Below are 15,535 nucleotides of genomic sequence, written 5' to 3'. Positions count from 1 at the left end.
GGAACTTGATCTTGGCCTAGAGATTTCGAGGGGAGTGAGAAAAAAAAAAGTCCCTAGGCAACCGTAGTCTGCAATCACGTGATACGCGTGTCCGGATTTGATTGGGGCTTTTCTTGCCTGCAATTACTTTCTCCCCGCCCGTCAATTCGACGAGGTCTGATGGTACCGGCCGTCCAACCTACAATTTACATAACCCCGCCCCTTTTGGTGACGTACGTTGCCAACAGCCAATAGTGGCCTGCCACACTGCGGCTCCGGGTCCAGCAGCAGCTACTTCCGGCTGTGAGGTTTTTTCTTTTCTCTCGGTACTCCTCAGCTTCCCTCCTTATCTTGGTCCTGCAGTGCTGCAAGAAAGCGCTGAGGCAGAGGCGAGTCCTTCAGCACTGTGACAGTAACTCTTCACCATGAACCGGCAACTCCTCGGCGCCTTCTTCCTCCTCCTGGCTGTCACCGCCGGCACTCAGGCCGCAGGTTCAGATGTCCTGGATCTCACCGACGATAACTTTGAAAGCGTCGTAGCTCAGCACAGCATCTTGCTAGTGGAGTTCTTCGCTCCCTGGTGAGTATTGAGGGTCGGCTCCGTGTCCTTAGAGCGCTAGGCCTCACACACGTGGGCTTATTCCCGAGTGCTTTGTGCCTGGGAGTGTGACAGGCTTTGGGGAATAGCAAACTCTGCAACCACGTCACTTTATCTCTGATCATTATCTCTGTGATCACTTGGCTGCTTATAAGGCATATGAGGCAAATCAGTGGTGTCTTTAGTTTTTATTCTTCTGCATTTATTTGCATTCGGGCCTGGTAGCTGTTCTCTCATCATATAGACATTTCTTTATAGAGACTCATGAGGATGAGGAGACTCAGGTGCTCTGCCCCAAGCCTTCTGCATAAGGGAGTGGACGTCAGTGTATTGTTGTGTAGGGTAGACACTCAAAGAGCAGTCCTCCAGGCAGTAGTAGTAGTATAAAAACAGGTCTCTTTATTGAGGTACAATGGTGGATCGCAGCCTTACGCGTTTCGTGTTCTCACAACACTTAATAGCCGCTCTACTCGTGCCTCTCGTTTACTCTTATTTAGTTTGAGCCTTATGCATTAGTTCTAAGCACTATATTAGTATGGCTGCAGCTCCCACCTTTGCTCAGACCCCCCTTGGTTTATAAAGGCTTTACAGCTATAGGAAAACATTGCTGAAAGCAGGGGAGTAACTACAGAGGAAGCAGACCCTGTGGCTGCAGGGGGGGGGGCAGGAGGTAGAAGGGGTCCTTAATAATGAGCAATTTAAACATATATTGGTAAAAAAAAAGTAAAACCTCTGGTTATGTTGGGGACCCTAAAATTAATTTGCTGTGGGGCCCAGTAAAATCTAGTTATGCCACTGGCTGTAAGAATATTCAATTGCCCCCAGCTCCACCCGCAATTAACCACCATGCTTGGCTTTTAGAAATATTATCAACATTTATTTATATAGCGCCAGCATATGTGTTTATACAACAAAATCACATTATTTACATACATAAAATGTGGCGTTGCATACATCACAACTAATACCGGTATAAGAGGTGAGAGAGGCCCTGTACAAAAGGGCTTACAATCTAAAATGAAGGGAATAAGACAGAGCAAAATATCCAGGCACCTTTAAGATATTTCTGGAAGCCAGCCTCAATTTGGGGAGCACTCTTCTATGGAAGTCTGGCAGGCAGTTGCACCTATATAAAAACAAAAACCTCAAGGAGTTTCACTTTCACTCCTGTTACAGTTGGAAACAAAGAGACCAAACCCCTGCTGAGATATTTGAGACATATTGCCTGTACTAAACTTGCAGTGAGCAGTGCCTTCCTGCATGGCATTAGATGTTGGAACTACTGCTCCCAGGAGAATAGTTGTAGTTAAGCTCTGAAGCTTCCTAGGTTCACATCTATTCTAATCATTGCTGTGTAACATCTCCTGATGCTGAAATCCGGAAAAACTGACTTGACTAGAAGCTCACAAGTTTAAACCACTTTATTTGATTTTATGATGTGGCACCTCAAGTGAGTTAGGCACTTATAAACTGTAATTTCCCTACTTAAAGAAAATAATGGTAGTGTTAAATACTACCAGCATCCCCCTGCTCGTGTTAATGGGAGAGCTAGGCGAGTGGGAAGATGCTAATTAGCAAACTAATTCAGTGCAATTAAAATATGCAGATGAATGCTGACCACAGAACATCATTCTAATATTGCATTTGCCTACAAAGGCGTTGCTAGGACATGAGACTGTAAAATTGCTTTACTGCTGCTTATTCCTATAGTTTTTACTGTATCATTTTCTTGTCAGATTTTATGTAGGTAGTACAGTGCAATTTTTACCCTTCTGTATTCTGTCTGAACTTGTAATCCAGTTTTTTTTTTTTTTTTTTTTAACTTTTAAAGTCTGAAACAATTTTGCTTGTCCTGTTCTAACCCTGCACATTTTTACTCGGAAGTGATGGGTGTGTCCTTGTTGTGGTGTCGGCTTCTCATTTGCTGCCAGAGACCTTGTGGCCTCTTCTGACTGGCTAGCCTGGGCCTCAACCCCCCCCTCTGTAACGCTGACAAGTTCTGCTTTGTGGGTGTTGCACTTCAGGTGCTAAACTAGCATTAGAGTGTTTGATTTCTCAGATATATTAAACCTCCATCTTTCTTAATGCAACTTATATAGATTGCTTTATATATCAATAAGTTTAGATTTCTGTTTTTTTTAGAATACATTCACTGTATCACTGGGTGTTAACATGCACACAATTATGAACATACATTTGCCACTCAGCAGGCCTATTTCAAAGCTTAAAGGGCAAGTCAACCCTAAAATAAAAATGTGCCTAATAAAAGAAAACATAATTCTAAGCAACTTTCCATTACAAATTTTCAATGCTTTTGTAAAAACAGTTGATATTGAAAACAGCATTGGCTTAACGCCCAGTTGTTACTTTTTAAACAATGTTTCAATTGTCTTGGTTCCCCAGTGATCAGCTGCCTTGTCTTATATTGTGTCTTAGACATAGGGCAGAGAATAGAAAGGAACAGACAAGCACTGATTTCAATAGCAATACATATACAAATAACAAAAATCATAGACCATTTTTAATACATTTATATTTAAATATATATTTATATAAAGTTGCTTAGAATAATGTTTTATTTTATTGGGCACATATTTATTTTTGGGGTTGACTTGCCCTTTGATTCCATGGAATTTTTTACTGAATCTGAGAATATTCTATCTAACAAGTGCAGTGGTGCAAAGGGAAACGTAATGATGGCAAAATGTATACATAACACAAATATTTATTTTTAATAGGTGTGGTCATTGTAAGAAACTAGCTCCTGAATATGAAATTGCAGCCACTAAGCTTAAAGGGACTCTTTCTTTGGCTAAGGTGAGTTTGTCATGTATTGCTTGCATATTTTTTTTCCCACTTTTATTGAGTACATTTCCATTAAATGGGCACTGTACAGAGGTTGCTAGAGTCCTAGGGCAGGTACCCGCAAGTTACCCGAAAAAACCTGCGGTACCCTGCGGGTTGCGGGTAGAAGTTCCGGGTGCAGATATAGATGCTGGTCGGGCCGCGGGTCTTCCCCCATAGCAATTTTTACTACTTTTTTCTGATTACGCCAACTTCCGATGATGTCACTTCCGGTTTACAATGACAGCACTTCCTGATTCTTGATCGTCAGCGGGTCCGAGTTGCGGATAAGGTACTTGCGGGTAAGAATGCGGGTTGCAGTCCGGTACGGGTTCCAAAAAATTGACCCGTGGCAGTTATCAAAATATGGCATGGGACTTGGGCTGCTCAGTTCCTTCCAGAATCCAGTGCAGTGAACTGATGGCAGTGGGGTAGAGGACTTCATATGCAAGAGACTTTTTATTTGCGAGTACTGCTGCATAGGGAATGTATCCTTTAAACTCCTCCTTATAAAGAGCAAATAACGGTTGGTAGGAATTAGTTTATTAAAGCCTATTCATGAGATTTGTTAAACAAAAAGTGAGTTGCCGAAGTGCTTATGCACTTTTCTTAAAAAAGGGTGTATGTTTTCCCTTTAACACTGAAGAAAAATAGGTTGGTATTTTTATGGATATGTGTAATAGCATTTGGACAGGGCTGGACAGGTTTTTGCCATCCTAGTGTGATAAGCCCAAGTGCCAGATTTGCAGTTTTGGCTGAAAAACCTCTGTCACAACCACTGAGCAGAAAAAAAAAAAAAATCAGTATTGGCTTTTCCTCTTCTTGGCTGAAATGCAGTAGTGTAGAAATGTTTGTGCCATTGGCCTCATATATGTATACAAGTTTAGGGCTTCTGTTATAGATAAGGGATTTGTTATCTGGAAACCCACTATCCAGAAAGCTCTGAATTGCAGAAAGACCATCTCACATAGACTCCATTTTAAAGGGGTTGTCCACCTTTTTTTCCGTAAGGGCTCTTAAACACGGGCAGTTTTACCTGCGTTTTTCTAATATGGAAGTGTAAAGTTTAATTTTTCACCTTCTAAAGCAGCTTTGGGAGGGGGGTCGCTGACTCTTTAACTGTTCTAAAGTGATACATTTACTTGATACATTTGTTATCTTTGTCCCTGCTGAGCAGTCGGAGACCCCCTCCCAGAGCTGCTTTAGAAAGTGAAAAATGAAACTTTACACTTTCATATTAGAAAAACCGTCACAAATAGAAAGTAAATGAAAAAGTCTTCTGGTGAACGATCTGAAACCAGCTGAACTGAAACAGTGGTTAAAGGTGAACATCCCGTTTAATCAGATACTTTTTTAAAAAAAAATCATCAAAATTTAATAATCCATTTTATATTACAGAAAAACCTAATTTTCTGCTTGATAATTTACGACAACCCCTAAGCATAGCTGCTCAGAGCCCACTGAGCATGTGAGTGTCACAGACACTTTCCAAGATGGTGACCCCCTGTGACAAGTTTGAAGTCCTGGATCATTGCTGATATTGACAAGCTGAAAAATTAGGCTGGTGCAATAAATTCAGTATATAAAATTAGATTTTTAGCCATATTAATTTTTAGGAATTAGCGTCTTACTATGTGCATGATTGTATATTTCTTTGTCATTATGTCATGCAATATTAAGCATGTATAGTAAGGAGGCATTAACTGTTTTAAATGGGGTTTATCTCTTCATACATAATTCATTATTTCTGCAAGATGGCTTTGTTCAGATGTTATTGCAGTAATTCTTTAAATAGCAGCAAAAGCATAGCTGATAATGTTTGTCTCTGCCAATGTGTGCGGCTGGTTAATAGATTGTTCAGAACAGGGTTATCTGCACAAATATAACTCAAATGTCATTATGGTATTAAGGTGAAACCCCACCATGAGAGAGAGATGACATAGATAGATCTATGAAAGATAAAACCATCTTTTTTGGGGGGGGGGGAAGAATCCCCCCCCCCACCCTGTGAAGTATTGCCAATTGTTGTTTAACTGTGAATTCTAATATGTGGACGTTTTATTGCTTGAGAATCATGGGACATTTATCCCTTGCCAGGTTGACTGCACAGCCAATTCCAACATTTGCAACAAATATGGAGTCAGTGGATACCCTACTCTAAAAATATTCAGAGATGGAGAGGACTCTGGATCTTACGATGGGCCAAGATCTGCTGGTAAGCTGAATGAAGAACATTACTTTTCATAGTTGCGTTTGCTCTCAATTGTTTTAAGATCACCCAATCCTTCTGTATATCTGGCTTTGCAGAGTACTTTCCACTGCTTCTGTGACAGATTGCAGATTATTTTCTTGCAGAAAAATGATTATTCCTTTGGCTCCTTGCCATGTCCCTTTAGCTTGACTGTCCTCTTATCAGAAGCAAAGAAAGTGCTGCTATATGCCCAAAGAGGTGGGGCTGACCCAAGAAGCCCAAGTTTAAGCCTTGCCATAAAGGATGCTAAGATTTACCACACTAAATCGCATAATTACTGAAAATTACATTTGTACAGAATTGTACACAATCAAGCATGTGATTGTAGTGTTTTAGCCAAGCTGATTCTCTTTATCAAACAACAAAGTATTTATGCGAGAACCCCAAAAAGTCCTCTGCCACTTCCCGGCTATTCCATCTTACTTGCCACCATTCGGGTCAGGGTACACAGGCAGATTCCCGGATGGCACTCTGAGCACTTCGTTTTCCTGCTGGCGATTTACACTTTAGCCGGCGGGAACGCAGTTCGGGGAGATTAGTCGCCCTGAAGAAGAGAAGATTTGTCACCGGGCGACTAATCTGCCTATGTGCCCTGATCCTTAGGCCCCAAACCCCTCCCCCTTGTTATGGTTTTTTTTTTCTTATCTTTGAATATATTGACCTCCTGTCTTTTTATAGATGCCAAAAACTTTTTTTGCAGAATACAGTGGTATTTTTTGTTGGCGAAGATATGGGCCAGTGTCCTCAGTTGGAGAACAGTGGCAGCCAAAACACCCCTCCCTACCTGTCATTGGTCCAGATTCTACTGAATGACAAACTCCCAATTAAATACACAAATAATTGTCACTACTCTGTGTGTCAGGCAGGGTGCCTTACATTCAGCAGCATTCTGTTGATGGGGAGAGGGGGTCATCTTGTTACAAATGTTCTCTATTTGAATAAGGCGTATAAAGGCTGCAGTTATAGAAGCAATAATTTTGAGAATGTGACAACTGTAATAGTGCTGTGTTTCAGCGATAATATGCTATCAAAGTACTAGTTTTTACTAATAGTTTTCCATCACACCCCTTTACTTAATATTATTATTATTTTTTTTTTTTTTTATTTGTAAGAAATACAATTAATTGCCAATATCCATTTGACAGTGCACCACCGCTGTACAGTGGTCACAATACTCCTATTTATAACGGCAAAGGAAATGGTGCCAGTGTTAATGGTTTTGAAAAATTTGTCATATGGGTCTGATGTGTTGCAAATCTTGTTCTTGGATTGATTTCTTCTTTGTTAATTTATGGAAAAATCTCAAGTAGAATTTGATTTGATTGATGCGAGATGAATATATATCTTACTGAATGACCATTGGAGCTTTTGAAGTGTATATTACCTCCCTAATTTATTTCTGTTCTTAGATGGAATTGTTAGTACTATGAAGAAACAAGCTGGACCAGCATCAGTAGATCTCCGATCTGTTGAGGAATTTGAAAAATTTGTTGCTGATAAAGATGCTGCTGTGGTCGGTAAGTGATCGATAACCTGGGTAGAGTGTAAATAAACTGCCTTTTTTTTGAAAGAAGGTACTTTAGCTTGGAGTTATGTTGCTGTTACGGTCAGATTTGGGTGTTTGTCAAATGATGGATGCTCATTTCTCTGTGGGGGCTCTTTGGAGGTAGCTTAGATAAGTTAGACTGATGTGATTGCACAATAAACAAACATATTGAAGAAATGTACTATGCCTTCTGTTCTAGGATTTTTCCGGGACTTGTATAGTGGCCCTCACTCTGAGTTTCTTAAAGCTGCAAACACCCTTAGAGAGAACTATCGCTTTGCTCACACAGATGAAAAAGAGCTTGTGGACAAATATGATACAAATGGAGAGTAAGTGTGTATATTGATGAATTCTTCTGAAACATGATACAATCACGCATGTTGTTAATGTCCTATAGCTGCTGTATAAGTAAAGCCCTTTGCATTGCCTAGAAATGATTCTGCAGCCACTGATCTGCTTATAGCATTCCCCAATATATTTACGAACCCATGGCAGCTCTGGGATCAGTGCGTTGCTCTTCCATCATTAATGATTCTTATGATTTGCTCTTGTTTTACAGGGGTGTTGTCTTGTTCCGCCCACCACACCTGGCAAACAAATTTGAAGACGGCTCTGTGACATTCCCTGCTGATGAGAAAATAACCAGCGGCAAAATTAAAAAGTTCATTCAAGATAACATGTGAGTTCTAAATGCAGTAATTTCCATTCTGCTATGAAATCGGATAATGGATGCAGGCATCCATGTCCTTGGGTGTAGTAATCATTCAACTTGCATTACTTGAAACTTCAAGTTTTGCTGCCTCGTGAAGCGATTAAATGGCTGTTTAGCATGTTATGAGCTAGCAACGATTTTTGAATTCTGTATTTGCGAAACAGCGGAGATGCATTGCATTCCAGTTGATTATTAACTACTCGTATTCATTAGTGCATGAAGTATACAGGTGTCTGTATCTAGTCATTGCTTTGTTTATTTTTTTTTTTTGCAGTTTTGGTCTCTGCCCTCACTTGACACAAGACAACAAAGATTTGATCCAAGGAAAGGACTTGCTTATCGCATATTATGATGTTGACTATGAAAAGAATGTCAAGGGTACCAATTATTGGCGAAACAGGTATTTTTTCCAGTAGGGGAGAAGGCTAGGGCACCTGGGAAGAATACATTATTGGGCATATTTTAAACTTGCATTCAGTGTGGATCAATCACACAAGTACAAAAAAATGTAAATCCTGGTCTTTTTAATGCCCTTGATTTCAAGAGTGGGAAAACTATGGTCTGCTGTTACTTCACATCTCCCAGTATATGAAGTGATGTTCCATTTGGCTTGGTGCACAGTATAAGTCTGAGTTTGTTTGAAGAGGTGTATCCTATCAATTTCTATGCATAAATTCAGGAACACCAGCACTGAGAGGAGATGTTGGTCTCCAGTCATTGTGTACAACCTGATGAAGAGAGAACCACCCAATTGCATAAGTTAATATTTGAACCCTCCATCACTCTTAAACTGGCAGCTGAGTGATCTTTAAACTTTACAGATTTGAAGCCCACAGGAATGCAGCTGTTGGTTCCCTCATCCTTTTTTAAGTGTTCCATAAATAAGTAATTTGGGGTAAAGCCATGTTTGCTGTCTTGGATAAACTGGAAGACTTTTCCTTAATCTGTGTTCCTGTTCTAGACTCTACGGGGGGCGATTAAATATTTGTGCACAAAAGAGGTAATACATGAAAAATGTTAAGTGTTACATAACTGAATATTATCCTTTTATTATCCTAACCAGAGTAATGAAGGTTGCAAAGTCCTTTGTTGATGCTGGCAAAAAACTAAATTTTGCTGTTGCTAACCGGAAATCCTTTGGACATGAAGTGACAGAATTTGGTTTGGATGCCAATACTGGGGAACTTCCTGTTGTTGGAATCAAAACTGCTAAAGGCGAGAAATTTGTCATGCAAGAAGAATTCTCGTAAGTGTTCCACATCTATGTGTGTCCTACAGTAAACATGCGGCAGCATATCTGTAATCTCTGACATTGTGTCCTTTATACCATTAGTCACAATAGTTGCTTCAAATTTAGAAATCTAAAGTCACCGCTTTGAAGGTATTGTGAAGTGTAAAACACTCATGCCTGTCATCTGCTAGAGAGGATAGAAACCAGTGAAAGCTTTCAATATATTCCAGAAGCCACACTAGTAGTTCAGTTTCTGGAGTGATAACTGTATTTGCTATTCCCTTGCTGCTGAAAGTGGAATTAGTTCTTATTAGCTTGTGACTTCTAAATGATAGACTTGGTGACTTGAGAATCGAAACCATATGAATTACATGGTCGTGTCAAGAATTTTAAAGGGAGAAGTGACATTTAGACTGCACTGCAAAGAAATGAAAAAAGGGTTGTCCTCTTTCTGTCGGCTTCGTAGCAAGTATTGATGAGCGAAATTTTTGCCAAGTTTTACTCATTTAAAATGTAATTTTACCAGCGTTGTACACACTATCAATATGGTACGTGGGTGTGAATGCTTGTACCAAGAGCGCACCTGTACACCCAGATCCCTAAATAATTGCAGTCTGTTGCACAATTCAGGGGAATCTGCACCCCAGCATCTTGTTAATAGGACAATGAAGCCTGGCACACAAGACACAATGATGCAGGGATTTCCCACTGCTTTGTTTCGTCACACATGTGTGATCAAATAAACGCATGTGCCGGTCTTCCTTGTCTTGTAAATGCTTGTACCACTTTTAACAACCATTTAGAGCTTTAGTTAGTAGTCACCCTCAATTATTTTATTACAACTCTGTGGTGAATAACCATGACTACACTGGAATACCAGCCGGAGTGAATATGCCCATATGTTGGAACAGTTTAGAAAATACTATCGATTGGTTTACTGAATTTATCCGAATTTGGCCTTTTTCTTATGTTTTTTTGAGAGGAAAGTTTTAATCTAGGATAATAAAAGCAGTCTTAAATCGTCACCTTTATTTATTTTACCATAGGCTACTGCAACTTAAGGAGGCTATAATACTCGGCAGATCTGCCTAAAATCTGGACAATCTGCTAAAATCATCTACTTATTACACTGACAACATTGTCCCAACAATCGATATGACGGGTTTAAAACCTTTCATAGAGAAACAATGAAATTGGCTGGGTTAAATGTGAAAGTAAACAAAGGAACAGATAGCCATGGGTTAATATTTGTGAGATCTTGCAGCCAACACGACAAAGTCTCCTCACATATGGCTGAATGAAATATTCATTAAATCGATTGTTTAGTTGGGACAAAATCTGCCCATGTATGGCCAGCTTTAGTCCCGACAGGTGTTCCAATCTATCACCTATCACTACTTCAGCCAGTTTGAAATCCTGCCAGGCTCATCCATGTTAGTGCCCCCTACACAAACCTGTTTAATGGTTCAATGGTTTCTAATCCCTCTCAGGCTAAATATAGTGTAATGATCTATCTGGATTAAGAGGCTTTAAAGGAACAGTTCAGTGTAAAAATAAAAACTGGGTAAATGGGCTGTGCAAAATAAAATAAAAAAATTCTAATATAGTTAGCCAAAAAAAAAAAAAAAGTAATCTATAAATGTTTGAGTGACTGGATGTGTAACATAATAGCCTGAATGCTACTTCCTGCTTTGCAGCTCTCTAACTCTGAGTTAGTCAGCGACTTTAAGGGGGGCCACATGGGACATAACTGTTCAGTGAGTTTTCAATTGATCCTCAGCATTCAGCTCAGATTCAAAAGCAACAGTTATGACCCATGTGCCCCACCCTGAAGTCACTGATTAGTTACTGCCTGGTTACCAATCAGTGGAAACCAAGAGAGCTGCAAAGCAGGAAGTAGTGTTCTGGCTATTATGTTAGACATCCAGTCACTCCAGCCTTTATACATTACATTTTTGCCTAACTATACATTAGAAACATTTTTATTTTGCACAGCCTATTACCAAGTTTTTATTTTTATACTGAACGATTCATTTAATATGGACTATTTTTTGGAACTGGGCTTCAGTGCATTGCACTGGTGAGGGAGATCAGACCCCTATTGTTAAAAACAAAAATAACATTTGTCAGTATAGCAGAAAGTTTGAGTGTTTAGATTATTCTTTCTAACAAATTCCTACCCATTCTTTTGGCAGCCGTGATGGAAAAGCTTTGGAAAGATTCCTTCAGGATTATTTTGATGGTAAACTGAAGAGATACATGAAATCTGAATCCATCCCTGAAAGTAACGACGGGCCTGTTAAGGTAAGTTTTGTTTTTGTGTGTGTGTAGATTAGGGGGTGGCTTTAAGAGCGAAAGAAACTGGGTTTGCATCAATATATTCTATTTCTAATTATTAGGTGGCGGTAGCTGAAAACTTTGATGAACTTGTCAACGATGAAAGCAAAGATGTACTAATTGAGTTCTATGCTCCATGGTGTGGCCATTGTAAGACCTTGGAACCTAAATACAAAGAACTTGGAGAGAAGGTAGAGCAAAATTGTCTCTGGCTTTGTGTGCGATATGTATAACCTTCCTAGTTCTCTATTGTCACCTGAATTCTGGTTTATATTCTAGTACACAACCTTTTCTTTAAAGGAGAGCTAAAGCTTGATTAAAGAAGTAGCTAGAAATGTTGTACACTTATGTTTTGGGCTTCTGTACCAGCCCAAGGCAATCACAGCCCTTTAGCAGGGAAGATCTGTGTCTCCAAAGATGCCCCAGTAGCTCCCCATCTTCTTTTCTGCTGATTCACTGCACATGCTCTGTGCTGCTGTCACTTACTGAGCTTAGGGACCCACTCACAATATACAGTACACATAGAATAGAAATGTCACAATAAAAGGCTGATTAGTAATTACTACATGGCAGCACAGAAACTAGGGATGCACCGAATCCATGATTCGGCCTTTTTAAGCACGTTTCGGATTCATTTTTGTCCCCTTTTCCTTTCATGCCCCTAATTCACATATGCAAATTAGAATTCAGTTCGGTATTCGGCCGAATCTTTCACAGAGGATTCGGCCGAATCCCAAAAAGTGGATTTGGTGCATCCCTAACAGAAACTAGTACAATTAGCATCAGAATTTAATATATCGGCCCTGTGGCATCCGCTTTTATTACAGGCCAACCTCATTTTCTGCTGGATAATTGCGATGACCCCTAAGCTTAGCTTCTCAACAGCTGCTCAGAGCCCACTGAGCATGTGAGTGTCACAGACACTTTCCAAGATGGTGACCCCCTGTGACAAGTTTGAAGTCCTGGATCATTGCTGTTATTGACAAGCTGAAACTTTAGGCTGTAGCAATAAGTTCAGTATATAAAATATGGAGTTTTTAGCCACGTTCATCTTTAGGTTTTAGTTCTACTTTAAGCTATGTTGTTCTTTATATTTACCAAGCTTGTATCTTTTGACATAGCTTGCCGATGATCCAAACATTGTGATTGCCAAGATGGATGCCACAGCAAACGATGTGCCTCCTCAATATGAAGTTAGAGGGTAAGTCGGTGACTGTTATTTTATACAGAGGAAAGAACGTTGAGGCTGTGTCTTCTACCCACTATTGCTTTCAGTGTCTATTTCAAGCATGAGCAAACTTGGGCTTGCTGAATTCTATCTGCAGGCTGAAATGAATTTTTTTCTAGGGAGCTGTAGGTTGACTGGGGGTGTGGGAGATCTTCATCTTTTCTTTACCGTGAGACTTTTGACGAATAGTGTTTGGTTGCTGCTGCTTATAGTATATAGTTCCCACTGACTGCCAATTTGTGTTTCAACTTGAACTAATCTGCTTACTCACAGGTACTAGTCTGTGGCTGCTAGTCAAAATATCATGCATGCTATAGCCCGTAAAGGGGTTCTTCACCTTTTTAGTATGTTATAGAATGTCTAATTCTAAGCAACTTTTCAATTGGTTTTCTTTTTTTTTTTTTTTTTAAGTTGACTCTTTCCAGCTTTTTAAATGGTGGTCGCTGACCCCATCTAAACAAATGCTCTGTAAGGCTACAGATGTATTGTTACTGCTACTTTTTATTCCCCCTCTTTCTATATGGTTGCTAGGGTAATTTGGACCCTAGCAACCAGACTGCTGAAATGACAAACTGGAGAGCTGCTGAATAAAAAGAGAATTTTTTAAAAACCAGACATAATAAAAATGAAAACCGATTGCAAGTTGCCTCAGAAAATCACTCTCTACATACATACATACATACATACATACATACATACATACATACATACATACATACATACGTACTAAAAGTTAATTTATAGGTGAACAACCCCTTTAAAGGAGAAGGAAAGCTACAGAGACATGGTATTGCTAATAGATTAGCTGCAATAGTGCAAGCTAGAATGCTATATTCATTCTGTAGAATGTTTACCATACCTGAGTAAAAAGATCTAGAAGCTCTCTGTCTGGATAGCAGCTGCAGTATTAGCTTGGTGTGACATCACTTCCTGCCTGAGTCTCCCTGCTCACTTATAGCTCTGGGCTCAGATTACAGCAGGGAGGGGAGGAGCAAACTGAGCATGCTCAAGCCCTTGCCCTGAAGGTGTATGCTGAAAACAGGAAGTCTGATACAGAAGCCCATGTGTACACAATAGAAGGAAAGAAATGTGATGTTTCTTTTGAGAGAGGACTCAGAGCAACATTACTTTGAGGGTTTACTGGTGTATTTAGTTGGACCTTTCTGATAAGGATTATTTCGTTTTAAACTTTCCTTCTCTTTTAAGGTTGCTAATAAAAATCTGACTTTGTCCATCTTTTTTTTTTTCTCCTTCCAGGTTCCCCACAATTTACTTTGCTCCTGCAGGAAATAAGCAAAACCCAAAGAGATATGAGGTAGGTAATTGCCTGGCATTTACTTAAACTCCCACAAATAGCCCATGTTTATTTGCCATATTGGCATTTCCATGTGGCTGTTGTGCTGTGGGTCACAGTCCGTGCTGAAGACTGTCCTATGTGCAGGCCTGAAAGTCCTATGGAAATGTCTATTATACAATGGCTTTGCGTGGACTGGGGGGATATTTTCTCAAGGCAAATATTGAAATTTTATAATTTTTAAAACTCTGACAAATCCAAACGACCTGAAAATTTGAATCCAATTTGAATTCAAACTGTCAGGAAGGCTGCAAACGTCTTACAAATTGATCCCTGGACCTCTCCCATTGACTTAAATAGCAATTCCGTCAGGTTGTAGGTGGTGAACAGTTGAATTCTTAGAGGCCAGAGTATGGTAAATCTTGAAAATCAAATTCAAATTTTTTTAAAAGAAAACTCAAATCAAATTTGGATAACTCCCTAGTCGAATGACCGTTTTGAGCATAAAAAAAATTAAAAATTTAAAATTTTCAATTCAGCCCTTGATAAATCTGCCCTAAGTGTATAACTGTTTGTCATGAAAAAAAGTTATATTTTATATATTGTAAGCAATTTTACATTCATTTGTATGTTGTATAGTTATGATTTAATAAAGCTAACACTTTCAGGATATTCCGTCACATTGAAAAATGAATTTGGGCTAAATCTGGTTGTATTAAAAAAAAAAAAAAAAAAGAGCAGTACATCAGCCACCATGGAACTAAACAGGCAGTTGACAAAGTGCCAGTAACCAGGTAGTTCTTGTTTGGTGCGTAGAAACTAATTCTGGGTTTTGTTTTTCCCCCTCCTTTATAAAGGGTGGTAGAGAGGTGAGCGAGTTCCTTAGCTATCTGAAGAAGGAGGCAACAAACCCTCCAGTCGTTAAGGAAGATGAAAAACCCAAAAAGAAGAAGAAGAAGGAAGAGTTATAATTGCGAGTTCTTATTGAGAAGCAGCATTTTATATCGACCACACATCGCTGCAGGGTAGGGTTACCATCTTGACGTCACTGATATTCAAGGGGAAACAAATGGTGTGGTGGACTCATTGTGCAGCAAAAATTCCAAGATTTTTTTTTTTTTTTTGGAGGACATGTCACATGACTAGATCCTTTGTTTTTTCTTAGATGCACTGTTGGAAACATCCAAGGACCTATTACAATTTGTGGCTTGTTGAGGGGGGGGGCACCACTTTTTCCATCTACGTTGAGATTAAGGGGGTCTTGTGTTTTTTTTGGTTTTGTTTTTTTTTTTTTTTTAAATGTTATTTTTTGTACATTTGGAACAATCAATAAATGCCCCCTACCTTTAAACCCTGCCTGTATATGTATTCTGTGTCGTAGGAATGGTCGTTATCCAACGCATGGCCCTAGTAAACATTGCGTTACACACACACAGAATTATGGAACACAAAAAATACAAGATTTTTGTTTGCTGTGGTCGCATCCGAGTGTAGTCAGTGTGTATATTATAAGGC

At 39.4% G+C, this 15,535-nt stretch overlaps 1 protein-coding gene across 1 annotated transcript; it reads left to right on the top strand.

The window, feature by feature from the left end:
• The first annotated feature begins 329 nt into the window (after window positions 1-329).
• pdia3.S (protein disulfide isomerase family A member 3 S homeolog) lies at window positions 330-15,371 on the top strand. Its single transcript, NM_001086582.1, is given in 13 exon segments — window positions 330-559; window positions 3,316-3,394; window positions 5,519-5,636; window positions 7,082-7,189; window positions 7,418-7,547; window positions 7,778-7,897; window positions 8,205-8,330; window positions 8,994-9,176; window positions 11,357-11,465; window positions 11,561-11,689; window positions 12,620-12,699; window positions 13,984-14,041; window positions 14,878-15,371. Coding segments are annotated over 13 exon segments (1,509 nt in total). The 5' UTR covers window positions 330-404; the 3' UTR covers window positions 14,992-15,371.
• Window positions 15,372-15,535: the final 164 nt, after the last annotated feature.

The sequence above is a fragment of the Xenopus laevis genome, chromosome 3S (assembly GCF_017654675.1).
Source record: "Xenopus laevis strain J_2021 chromosome 3S, Xenopus_laevis_v10.1, whole genome shotgun sequence".
Classification (NCBI taxonomy): domain Eukaryota; kingdom Metazoa; phylum Chordata; class Amphibia; order Anura; family Pipidae; genus Xenopus; species Xenopus laevis.
The sequence above is the reverse complement of the archived record's forward strand: the minus strand, read 5'-3'. Positions and strand labels throughout refer to the sequence as shown.